General features: G+C 36.5%; 1 protein-coding gene across 5 annotated transcripts in view; it reads left to right on the forward strand.

Annotated features, from left to right (window-relative positions):
* Window positions 1–8,947, forward strand: part of LOC139143205 (zinc transporter ZIP1-like) — a 28,046-nt gene extending 19,099 nt beyond the window's left edge. For 4 of the 5 annotated variants that reach the window (XM_070713348.1, XM_070713352.1, XM_070713349.1 and 1 more), the window contains exon 2: window positions 6,818–8,947. In XM_070713348.1, coding sequence (XP_070569449.1) covers window positions 6,842–7,834 — 993 coding nt within the window. In that variant the 5' untranslated portion in view covers window positions 6,818–6,841 and the 3' untranslated portion in view covers window positions 7,835–8,947. Of the gene's footprint in view, window positions 1–3,758; window positions 3,890–6,817 lie in introns of those variants that run through there. The other variant, XM_070713350.1, reaches the window with a different exon arrangement.
* Window positions 8,948–13,592: the final 4,645 nt, after the last annotated feature.

Below are 13,592 nucleotides of genomic sequence, written 5' to 3' on the forward strand. Positions count from 1 at the left end.
CTAGTGATTTCTCTTCCGCTACCCCTGTCAAATTTTAAGAGATACCGGGGCTTCCCAGTCTCTTTTGTTGGCAGATACCCTGCCGTTTTCTGAAAAGTCATTTTCAGGTTCTAAAGTTCTTATTAAGGGGGTAGATTGTAATGACTACATTCCTGTTCCTCTCCATAATGTCTATTTGTCTTCGGACTTTGTTTCTGGACCTGTGGCTTTAGGTATAAGGCCTTTTTTGCCTTTTGAAGGGATTCACCTTCTTCTTGGAAACGACCTTGCTGGGGACAAGGTCATTACTAATCCACTTGTGACTGATAATCCTAGTTTAGATCAGGATCCAGAGCCAATTGAACAAGAGATACCCGATTTATTTCCTTCATGTGCCATTACTCGAGCCATGTCAAAGAAAACTTCCGAGAATCAAAATACTCTAAAAAATAATGTCACAGATGTTGACTTAAATGACACCTTTCTCAGTCAGGTGTTTGACACGGATCATTCCGTTATCCCTTGTGGATTTGAAACTTCCAGTAAAACTTCTGCTGACCAAAGTCAGACATTTTCTAGATCAAATCTCATTGCAGAACAACACAAAGACCCAGATATTTTGTCTTTGTTTGACAGGGTAGATGATGAAGGTAAAACTTCAGATAGCTCTGTTTCCTATTATACAAAGTCTGGTATTCTCATGCGTAAATGGAGACCTCCAGATGTTTTGGTTGATGACGATTGGGCTATAAAACATCAAATTGTGGTTCCAAAGCCCTACCGTGCTGAAATATTGCGCCTGGCCCATGAAACCCCCTGGGCTGGTCATTTAGGAGTCAGGAAGACTTATCATAAAATTCTCAGTCAATTTTATTGGCCTAATCTCAGGCAGGATGTAGCACATTTCTGTAAAACTTGTCACACATGTCAAATGGTAGGAAAACCAAATCAGACTATTCCAAAGGCCCCTTTAAAGCCAGTTCCTGCATTTCAAGAACCATTTAGTAGGATGCATGTAGACTGTGTTAGGCCCGTACAAAAACAAGATCAGGAAATGAGTACATGTTGACAATAATGTGTACATCAACTCGGTTCCCAGAAGCAATACCACTGAGAAATATAAAGACAAAGACTATAGTGAAAGCTTTAGTCAAATTTTTCACTTTATTTGGCCTCCCTAAATGTGTCCAGTCCGATCAAGGCTCCAACTTTATGTCTGGTATTTTTCAACAAGTAATGGATCAGCTAGGCATTAAACAGTATAGGTCATCCGCCTATCATCCAGAAAGTCAGGGTGCTCTTGAGCGATTTCATCAAACTTTGAAAACATGATTAGGACCTACTGTTTTGACACAGAGAAGCAGTGGGATGAAGGAATTCATTTTCTGCTCTTTGCTGTTAGAGAGTCAATTCAGGAGTCTCTTGGTTTTAGCCCATTTGAGCTTGTATTTGGACATACAGTCCGTGGCCCACTCAAGCTCGTTAAAGAGAAATTCCTATCAGACGATGATGATTGTCTGAATATTTGCAATATGTCTCAGATTTTCGTACAAAACTCTCTAAAGCATGTGAATTAGCCAGAGAAAATCTTGAGTCATCTCAGCAGTCAATGAAAACCAAATATGATAAAAGCACCTCAAAACGGAAGTTTGAACCAGGTCAAAAAGTTCTTGTTCTACTTCCAATTCCTGGCAAACCACTCCATGCTCGTTACTTTGGGCCATACCTAATTGATAAGAAATTGAGTGATTTAAATTACATCATAAATAACACCTGACAGGCGAAAACAAAAACAGCTATGTCACATAAATATGCTTAAGCCATATTTGGATAGGGATAATCCTACTATAACTCAGCCTGTCAGTGCAGTCAGTTCAAACCATTATGAAGATAGTGATACTGAAACTGACTTGAGTGAAAATACTCTAAACTCAAAGCTGGGCTCGGTCAAGCTTCAGAACTCAGAAATCTTGGAGAAGCTGGAGTCTACAAAGTTGGCACACCTCCAGCCAGAACAACAACAACAGGTGAAAGAACTGCTCCATGAATATAAACACCTGTTTCAAGATGTTCCAACGAGGACAAACGTCATCTATCACGACGTTGATGTTGGGGACAGTAAGCCTGTAAAACAGCATCCATACAGACTGAATCCAACAAAAGCGAAATATCTCCAGGAAGAAGTCAAATACCTGCTGGACAATGACTTTATTGAACCCAGTAAAAGTAACTGGAGTTCGCCGTGCATACTTGTTCCCAAATCAGATCACAGTTATCGTATGTGCACGGACTTTAGGAAGGTCAACACTTTAACAAAGACAGACACTTTCCCAATCCCGAGGATTGATGACTGCATCGACCGAGTGGGAAAAGCCAAGTATGTGACGAAATTTGACCTACTGAAGGGATTTTGGCAAGTCCCTCTGACGGATCGTGCTCGTGAAATATCCGCCTTTGTTACACCAGACGGATTGTCCAGTACAAGGTGATGCCATTCGGAATGAAGAACTCTCCGGCAACGTTCCAACAGATGATCAACGACGTCATATCCGGGCTAGACGGGTGTGCAGCTTACGTTGACGACGTAGTCCTGTATAGTGACACCTGGGAGGAACACATCAAGCTCATGCGGAAGTTCTTTGAGAGACTGAGCAAAGCAATGTTGACTGTCAACCTTGCCAAATCTGAGTTTGGTTGGGCTAGGGTAACTTACCTCGGACATACTGTAGGACAGGGTGAGGTAAAACCTGTTGATGCCAAAATCAGTGCCATTTCAAGTTTTCCCATACCAAACTGCAAACGACAACTGATGCGCTTTCTCGGTATGGCTGGTTACTACAGAAAATTCTGTCCAAATTTCTCCACAATTACTGAGCCTTTGACTAACTTACTTAAAAAGAAAGTAAAGTTTGTTTGGTCAGAGCAATGCCAACAGGCATTTGATACACTTAAAGCCATACTGCAAAGTGCCCCAGTGTTGTCTGCACCAGATTTCACTTTGCCATTCAAATTAGCTGTAGATGCTAGTGATACGGCTGCTGGTGCTGTTTTATTGCAAGAGGATAGTCATGGTATAGATCATCCTGTTTGCTATTTTTCACACAAATTTAACAAATCTCAGAGAAACTACTCTACAATTGAAAAAGAGTGTTTATCTTTGATATTAGCTTTACAGCATTTTGAAGTTTATGTTACTTCTTCAAATCAGCCAATAGTGGTTCATATTGATCACAACCCTCTTGTTTTTCTGCAGAAATTCAAAGGCAAAAATCAGAGATTGCTAAGATGGAGTTTAATGTTACAGGAGTTTAATCTTGACATTAGACATATCAAAGGCAGAGACAATTTAATTGCAGACTGTCTCTCTCGTATTTAGAACTTATTGTTGTTCACACTTTTAAGATTACATTTGTAAAAGAAAGATTTTTCATTGAAAAATTTTCTTTTTTTGAAGAGGGGGTTGTGTTATGTAGGTCATTCCCCCCACACTCATCATGACCTGAGTTCAATTAGTCTAGAACATTCTCAAGGTCACTGCCCTTGATGACCTCACAACCTTGAATTCAATTAGTCATGTTTGGAATGTTCTGGAAAGTTGATTAGTTGTGTAAGGGAGATAATTTTAGAACAGTAATTAGCATGTCAATAAAGTTCTAGATTTTTCTTATATGCCTTTATAAAAGGGACGTGCACAGCTTCCAGTCAGACTTTTGGGATCGTGTCTCTTGTGTGTTACTAAACTCCGCAGCAGTAGTCATTCTCAAGACTTTTCAAGACCTTCACTGTCAACGCTGGATTTATACTGTGGACTTTGTGCAGCTTCAAGCCTGCAAGCCAAGGACTGTTCATTCATCCGACTGACTGTTACAACTCTGAGACTGGAGCTTTGCCGTCCCAGCTGAGATAAGTAGTCTGTACACTTTTAAAGCTTGTACTCTGTCCCTGACTTAGCAATTAGTTTTGTTTTCGTAATAAATTTTGTTTAAACGGAAACTGCTGAGTTCACCCTTTTGTTCGTTTTCTCTGCACGTAACATGGTCAAAAAAATTATTTCTCAAAAAAACTTGTCTGATAACTTTGATATACAGGTATACCGGTTCCTACAGCTGAACTAAATATATTGAACTTATGACACCTTTAAGATCTTCAAAATTGCTGATCAGACAGCTTTGATATTTGGTATGCAAGTAGGTCTATAGGGGTTAACTATTTTAGATTTGTTCGAATTTTGGAAAATTTGCTATTTTTGGTCAAAAATTTATGTTATCAAACAGCTGGTCTGACAGCTTTGATATTTGGTATACAGGTTCCTACAGATGAACTTAATATGATATATTGAACTTATGACACCTTTAAGATCTTCAAAATTGCTGATCAGACAGCTTTGATATTTGGTATGCAAGTAGGTCTATAGGTCTATAGGAGTGAACTATTTTAGATTTGTTCGAATTTTGGAAAAATTGCTATTTTTGGTCAAAATTTTTGTTGCCACATGTTTCTCAGTTCTTGTCTGATACCCTTTACATTTATTAATAATTCAAAAAAGTTCTTTTATCTAGCATATTCACAGCTTCTCTGAAATGCTTCTCCAATAGCGTTGATCACAAATTACGTCACTGTTCTCTCTCATTAATATGCATAAATAAATATTTGTCCGCATTTTCTGCATGAACGACGAAATAAAACTTGCGAGTGTTAGAAAGGCTATTTAGCGTCACACTTATTTGTATGAATTGATGACTGAGACTACAAGCTGCAACAATAGCCGCGCATACAACAATAAAATTTGTCTGAATTTCAGCTTATTTGTCCAAATTGGCATGTGCAGCTATATTTAGTAACAAACCCAAAATCGCAATCAACGCTATTGGCTTCAAATTGTTTATGCACTAGTTCAACCATCCAAACCACAAAAAAATATCTACTGCATATTTTGAAATTTGCTTCAAATATTCATATGTGATTATGTGCCATGTTCGTCATTATTCCTTTATTTAAAAAAACCAGTCACACTTTTTACATCAATTGTTTTCATTACTACACATGGCGATATCAGCCCCTTATATTGCTGTTACATCCACTCGTATGATTGTATATTTTATGTTAGAGGCTGATGGCTAGGAAATTATGGACCTACAAGACAGTTCTATCGTTTCTAGTCTGAGTACATATTATCTAATATTATACTATGTACGTCTTCAAGTCTATAGTAACTACAGGGACATTGGCCGTATGTTTGATGTTTGCAATCAGATAAAAAGCACAAAGTGTTTTACAGTCACATTTCCTAGTTCCCTTTCTGATGGAAAGTCATTAAGGAAGTACATGCCTTGAAATATAAAGACTTATCAACTTTTGTTCAAATTATCCTCAAAGTAACTTTCAACAACTCTCTTTCAAAATCACAAATAAAAATTGGGGGTCACCATGCAAATCTTGGTACCATGGTAACAAATCACCTGACAACTTACCAATCTTTTAAATTCAAAATGGCTTCCATCCCTGTGTTAACTCAGTGGGGAAAAATTAGTTTGAACTTTCGAAAAAAATTAGAGGGTCAAAAGTTCATTCACTGCAAGAGTTACAAAATGAGCCCACACAAGTGATGGATCGCGAAAATAATGTGAAATTTTTGGACAAAAGCAATGGTTACCTTGGTTATTGTACCTCACTTGAAAAAAAGGAGAAGTTTATTTACTCCAAGAGCTACAACTGAGCCCACATAAGTGATGGATCACAAAAGGAATATTCAATTTAATTTTTCAGACAACAGCAGCCTTGGTCATGCTACCCCACTTGCCAGAACCAACCAGCTCTGAATTTTGACCTTAGCAATAATCATGTACCCCTTCCATAAATAGAATATACCGGTGAAAGAATATGATAAAGGTTGAGTAACTCATCACAACATAAAATGCAATCACATGTGGAAATATTTATTGTATTAAAGTTATCGTCAAAATACAGCCCTTATTGAAATCATATCCTTAAGAGGCGCTGCACCCAACACAGCATGTTTTGCTCAAAAATCACGTTTTGGCAAATATTCATTCAATTTTACATAATATGTTAACCCAAGATTAAAATGTTTGTGGGGTTCACCTTTGAGCTTGTCAATTAGTCGTAAGTTTTGTGATAAAGAAGTGTTAATTTATGCAAATGAATGCAAATCACCCGATTTCCTGGCTTTTTTTTCTCCCAATTTCAAAATTTCCAAAGAATTTAACTCCACTCTGGCTGGGTCAAATTTTCTGAAATTTTCACATTATGTTCTTTAAATGCTCTTAAAAAACGACTATTTTGTTTGGCAATAAAATTCTTACATTTTAAATAAGAGGCATTTGAATTTTACTAATCATGATTTTAATCACTTTTTTTGAGTGTCAGTTTTTCAACCCTTGCCATTTTTGAATGAGGATAGATAATGCAAAATAAAATAGTCGTTTTTTTCTACATATACTCTTCTTTCAAGTTAAATATTACATTTCAGAAAATAGTGTCAAGTTTTTGACTTAAATTAATTTTTATCATTAATACCAAAATTGAGGTTTTTTACCCCAAATATACACCTACTTCATCTTTCGAGTAAACTACTGCTACCATACTAAACTTTAGAGTCTGAGGGGGTTTCCTTGTCATCTTTGATGAGAAATATTGCTTTGAAAAGACTGTGTTGGCAACATGCAGCTCCACCTTAAAGGTATACCTTGATCACCAACTACAATAAAAACTCTGCTTGGGTACTGCAATTCCTCATGGTAGACTCAGTAATTTGTAGCTCAACACAACACGAATCAGGCTTATATGTACATTTTCTGATCTCTTTTATCATTTTCAGGAAGTTTGAATTGATGCAGAGAAGATGGATGTGATAGGAGCAAAACTGATTGCATTGTTTGTCTTGCTGATTGAAGTGTTGCTGTTTGGGTTTATACCACTGGCATGTGTCAATGCTGTACGCACACAGGATCAATTCAGTTTGACAAGACGAATCATCAGCTGGCTGAGTTGCTTTGCTGGAGGTGTCTTCTTTGCTACAAGTATGTTACACATGCTTCCTGAAGTTCGAGAATTGATTGAAGAAGGTATTGAAGGGATGGGTTGGCATATACACTTTGCTGTAGCAGAGTTCACAACAGCGATAGGATTCTTTCTCATTCTGGTGACTGAGACTATAGCAATATTTTTCCATAAGCGGGCTGTATCATCTGAAGTAGATGACAATACAGATGAACCTGTGAATGAAGCAACAGAAACTACTGCCTTGTTAGATGCATCAGTCAGCATAGATGATGGAGACAAAGAGAACTTCCATGGTAAATCACCAGAAGATGAAACCACAGTTTTAGATCATCATCATCATGAACACACAGTAGTAGATGGCGGTGGGTCAACACTCAGATCTATCATGTTCCTGCTTGCTCTGTCTCTGCACTCTGTCTTTGAAGGAATGGCCATCGGTCTACAGAGCGATGTGGCAGGTACAATGGAATTGTTCCTGGCCATAGCACTTCACAAAGGAATTGTTGCATTCAGCTTTTCATTGAATTTAATTCAAAGCAAGCTTAGCAAGTGTGGTATGATCATGTCTGTCATAACTTTTGCTATCATGTCCCCCATCGGTGTTGCTATTGGTATGATAGTGAGTTCTACAACCTCAACCGGACCAGAAGCTGTCTTTGCCAATGGTATCTTGCAAGCCTTGGCCACTGGTACATTCTTTTATGTTACATTCTTTGAAATTTTACCTCATGAATTGAACGTAAAACGTGATGAAATACTCAAAGTCTTATTTGTCATTGTTGGTTTTGCTGTAATGACTGTTATAGATTTGGCAGTACCACACCATCATTAAACACCAAAAACCTTTTTGTGTCATGTGACTTTGGTTCAGGGTCAAAGGTCAAGCAGAGTTTACCAAATATGATGCCTTGACAATTTTTTTCGATTGTTTGGTTTTTAAACTTAAAATACAATATTCAGTATCAGTGATTGATGTTAGACATTTTCCACATACATACAGGTATGGCTTCTTTTCAGTTTTTCACTCAGTTCAACTAATCAACCAATGACATTGCACTGTTTTCTGTAAATCTTCGAAAGTTTTGAATTTTGGTTTATGTGAGATGTTCATTTGATCTCAGTAACTGTGACTTTTGACTCAAACTGGTCGTCAACTGCCACTGATTTCACAGAAGAATTGTCAATTGACTCTACATGCGCCTGGATTGTTGAATATTGGCATTTTTGTCAGCATTGCTATATTGGTGCTTTTTAGTAAGTGCAATTGTGAATTTACAGACAGACAGTATCTATCTACTGGCTATGAATGATTTACAAGTTTTTAGAATGCTGGTAATGTAGTATGGGAACATTACATGAATACTTGCACAGGTTAAAAATAAGAAAAGGCATCATACAGACAACTCTGGTTCCTGTAACTTTGATCTCTTATTTTATAATCAAATGTTTTCAGATTGAATCATAAGAATTTTAACTTTTTATATAAACGACTGTAAGATTTTTGAGCAAACTACAGAAATTTTGATAGGGAAATGTTATTTCAAATCATTTGATGGCATGGTTTTTGAAAATTTATGATCAAAACAAAACTTGTTGCCAAACTTTAAATTGAGATAATGAGACTTCAAAGTCTGCAATAATTTGAAAAATATATGATTTAGAAGATTTTTAATAATCATGTGATCTGGATCTGCAAGCTTTAGAATTCAGTATTATAGAAATGTAATCAGAACAAATTTCCATTTTATTTTTAAACAGACTTTATGTTGAAATCACAAGGAAAGTTTTTAAAACATGAAATTTTATAGTAGTACCACTTATATTTCTAATTGTTCTCTGCCTGAAGTTTTACTATTTTTCAGTACCGGTACTTTATGTGACATGCATCAACTTCACAACTTCATCAACAACCTATTGCAAAGTAAAATACTGTTTGAATAGTGTACAGAGATTCTCTGTGTGTAATATTTGTTAAAGATTAGATCAGTATGATCTACAAGGGCAATTTGCAAACACATTTATGAAACAATGTAAATTGTTGTCATAGAAACAGGGTTAACTTGATGAACATAGGATGTCAGTTGACATAATGGCATCAAATAGATATTGACTCAATGAACACAGGATGGGCTTTGACTCAATGAACACAGGATGGGCTTTGACTCAATGAGTACAGGATAGTTCCATTGATGAACGTTGCCTGTATTATTGGCTTGATATGTAAAGGACTTCATGGACAAAGGTTGTCTGTTGACATAATTAATACCTTCTACCAAGTGATTAAAAGTACAAAACTAATGCAATTAACTGTATTTGGTTTTTACCAAGCATTCAACATTTTTTTTAATTGCTCTGATTTTATCAAGCTGCTGGGATTCAATATATTTTATTCCATGCGTCATACAATATATGGAACATCACGTCCTCCATAGGATTCAATTGTAACTCATTGATGACGTCACTGCCACATAGTCATCATTTTACTGAAAGTGAACCAGAACTTATATGAATGTCATTTGCAAATAAACTCAAACTCAAACTATATAAGAGAGGCATGCAATAAAAACATTATAGCCCAAACAAGGGACTATGTACCCTTGAGGCAGGAGACCATTTGCCTTCCTGATTCCATGCAAATTGTCACCTACCCTCGGATACATGGTCCCTTAATTGGCTATACAGTTTTGCAGCCTATGTATTTATGATTGTATTTGAACAGGTGTATTCAGCAAGTGTACTTTTATTCCAGATGAATTTCACTTCCCATTTTCCTTTTCTGCAAAATGTGATTCATGAAATGAAGGCAGGTGTGACAGTGTTGTTTGTGAAACAAAAATCTCAAGTTTTACAAAAACATGAGCGAAGACTGCTAGTTACTTTACTGTTCTTGGGAATGTTTTTAAATTTATATAATTTGTTTTGAGTCGTCTTCTCAATGAATGATATTTTAGTAATAATGATATTCTATTTATAAATAAAATAAAACAGCATTTTAAATACATGTTGTCTATCAGCTCATTACAAAAATTAATGAATAGGGAGGTGTGAAAAATCAATGTATGATAAGCCTTACTGTCACAGTGGTAGCTTGGTTGGGGAAAGTACCAGTATCGGACTGCAGTTGGGGTTTGGTGATGTTGGATCCAAATTAACTCCAGTGTGACAGGAATTTTATTCTTGATTTTGAAAGAGAATGGTTGAAAGATTCCTTAGGTACAGTTTGAGCAAAAGTTTAAGTCTTTCACTTTGGAGGCGCGTACTACCTTAACACAAGCATGACACTATTGGCCAATTTCATTTCAATAGATTTTTGGCTACTATATACTATAGTCTATAGAAGCTATTGGGATGGATATCTGTCCGGTGTCTGGCGTCAGTCTGTACCGGTATGTATATATGTCCGTTTGTGAGGTGTCCGTCCACTCAAATATCTTGAGAACTGCAGTACTTACTGATTTGATATTTGTTTTGTAGATGAAAATATGATTTTGAGAAACAAGTTTTTTAATTTTTTGATATCGTTGAAAATATGCAGATTATCGCCAAAAAAGGCGTTTTTGGAAAAAATCTTCTTCACAACCGCTGGTCAGACAGCTTTGATATTTGGTATACAGGTCCCTAGGGATATCCCAATTTGGATTTGTTCAAATTGTGATGATATATGCAAATCTGTATTTTAAGGAATTTTTCTATCATTTTTGGTTAAAATTTATTCATCAAAACCACTCGTCTGACAGCTTTGATATTTTGTATACAGGTTCTTACAGATGAACTAAATATGATATATTGAATATATGATGAAATCTGCAATTTTGTATTTTTGGTGCAATTTGTGCCATTTTTGTCGAAAAATGAGTTTCTCAAAAACTACATGTCTGATGCCTTTGATATTTGGTATACAGGTTCCTAGGCTTTATCTTAATGTATTGAAATTATGATGAAATCATCAATTTGTATTTTTGCAGCTAATTTTGCCATTTTTGGTCAGGCCATTCTGAAATGAGCTATCAAAGATATCCACCTTCTTCATCAATATATGTGTCACAAAAAGTTAATCTCTACATAACAAAGCGGCGCTCTGTCCACTGTTGGGTCGCTTGTTTTTTCAAAACCGATGGTAAGACAGCTTTAATATTTGGTTTACAAGTCCCTAGGATGACCTTAGTGAGATAATTTCATACATTCAGCAAATACTCAATTTTGTATCCATGTCTATAGTAGCTTCAGGGACATTGGCCCTATGTTTTTAGATGTAGGAGGGTGTTGCAAATCTTGAAGCATAAAGTCTTTTCACAAACATGGAACTTTTGTTGCCATCTCAAACCTACATTGATCATAAAGTCCATCACCAAAATGACTACTGCGTCTAAAACTAGTAAAAAGACCAGGGATGGCCATCTGTCCTGTACATTGTGAGCTCATAATCAATGTACAAAGTAGGGCTGGATTTCTGTAATAATGTAAAATTTCAAATTTTCTGTCATTATACTGAAACTACACATTCCTCATGAAAAGGAAAACCCTGTGTCTTAGATATAGCATGAACCTAGCACATGTTTTTGTAACTGGCAAGGCTCGAAATTAACGTTTTTTCCCTGGTAGTCCACTTGGGCTACCATTTCTGAAGTTGATAGCCCAGTGACAATGGCTGGTAGCCCATACCCAGACAAGAAAAGGCTATTTTTTTAGATTCTGCCCATGAAGTGAATTTTCTAGTCATTTGATGTGAATATTTTAATACTCAAGGAAACAGGTATAATGGACAATAGTGATACTTAAAATTGGTGACCTATTGACAACCCATTTTACTCTCAGAGTTGTATGCAAATTTTGATAGTCGTCATGACAACGACACAACCTTTTCAGCACTGAGACATACTGTAGCAGGGCTAAAAATAAACCATGGGCTTTCTGTAAGCAGGAGGCATGATTTCCATGTAATTGTGATTGATACATTAAGATCAAAATGCAACGAAAACGCGTTTTCATTGGCCATCATTTCCTGTGCCTGTCATTCAAGTACGTCAAAGTTCCACCACACGACCGGTCATCTTATTAATTTGCATAACAAAGTCATAGTAGTCTGGCCTTTCTGTGTCCAGCTGGGTTTTACTGCAATTTAATAGCTCGTCCCAAAGCGATGGACCGGGCATAGCATGCCAAGTACTACTGAATTTCAGGTAATTGCAAGTATCAAAATATTTCTTGATCTGAAATTGCTTAAATTGAGTGGATCTGCAAATCAAATGGACAGTGGAGTCAGGTGTTGAATGAATGGACATTTTTGTTCAGTTTAATGCAGTATAGCTCATTTAGAACTTATGAATTTGTCCATTGGAGTGGTAACCCTTGATGTATCTACATTTGAGTTGTAACCCATGATGATACCTGCATACCAAATACATGAATAGACATCTTTGAATGGCTTGATTTATTGATTAATGTCTACCTGTATGTACAAACTATGCATGCAGGCAACAGGTAAGTGGTATAGGTAGATGTATGCCATGCCAGGCCCCAATGCTACCAGACAGCTGTGTTGTACTTGTGAATAGGGTAAGCTAAGTGATAGGCATTTCATTAGGGTTCAGGAATTTAGGTTATTTGATGTCAGAGGTGTCATTTAAATCATGGGAAAACAACAAGGCTGTCACTGGTTATCAACTGTACAAAGGCACAGTCCCTCCATTGCTGTATCAAGGCTAACATCATGCAATAGTACTGTTCAATACTGTTGATATAAACACTGCATCCATGTCCACCTGATAAATTTGGTGTTTGAGTACAGTACTCGTCTACCAGAAGAGTTCAAGGTGATGAGGTTGAACAAACAATGAAGGAAGTATAACCTACAAATAGAACTGTAGCAGGGTTACCTTGACCTTATTACAGTCATTTCTGTAAATGCCAATCTCTATGCATCAATCAGGTAGCTGGATACGTACTACAGACAAAGGCAGTTTTAAATTACATGCTATAATACCTGATCCATTCATTTGTAAAGCTAACAGTCCAGTCAATTGATAGTAATTGGCCAAGCAGCTAAATTTTCCATTGCATCATTCTTCAGATTGTAAAGTTCGTGGAGCAACCATGGTTGTGCTAAATGAAAGTGAAAGACTTAAAGCCCAAATAGCTGCCAATGTGTAATAAACCGATCTCAAAATATTCTGTTTTCTTAGTTTTCTTTGAATAAGACCCCAGAAGACTGAAAAAGTGTATAACACTGTCATAAATGTTGAAAGTTACATGTAAATTGAAACATTTAAACATCATTTAAGATTTCCCGCCTTTTTCAAAAAGTAATCATGTGACAGAGAAAATAAAGATCCAACAACAAAATGTTGGCTATCATGTGTTGCGTATTGAAGTTAATGGCAGCATGTTCATTTCTTTTATGATCAAGATGTGTATGTACCGGTAGCGGAAATACTGCATTTTTTGTACTTTTACGTGGGACAACAGTTATGATGAGTACGGCACCCGTTTATTATTTATCGTGTTCAAACGTGTAGGCATGGTCTAAATAAGTGAGCAGTGATACTTCTATACACATCCTTCAGTTAGTACATTTACACAAACCAACTTTG

Source organism: Ptychodera flava, chromosome 11, assembly GCF_041260155.1.
Source record: "Ptychodera flava strain L36383 chromosome 11, AS_Pfla_20210202, whole genome shotgun sequence".
NCBI lineage: Eukaryota > Metazoa > Hemichordata > Enteropneusta > Ptychoderidae > Ptychodera > Ptychodera flava.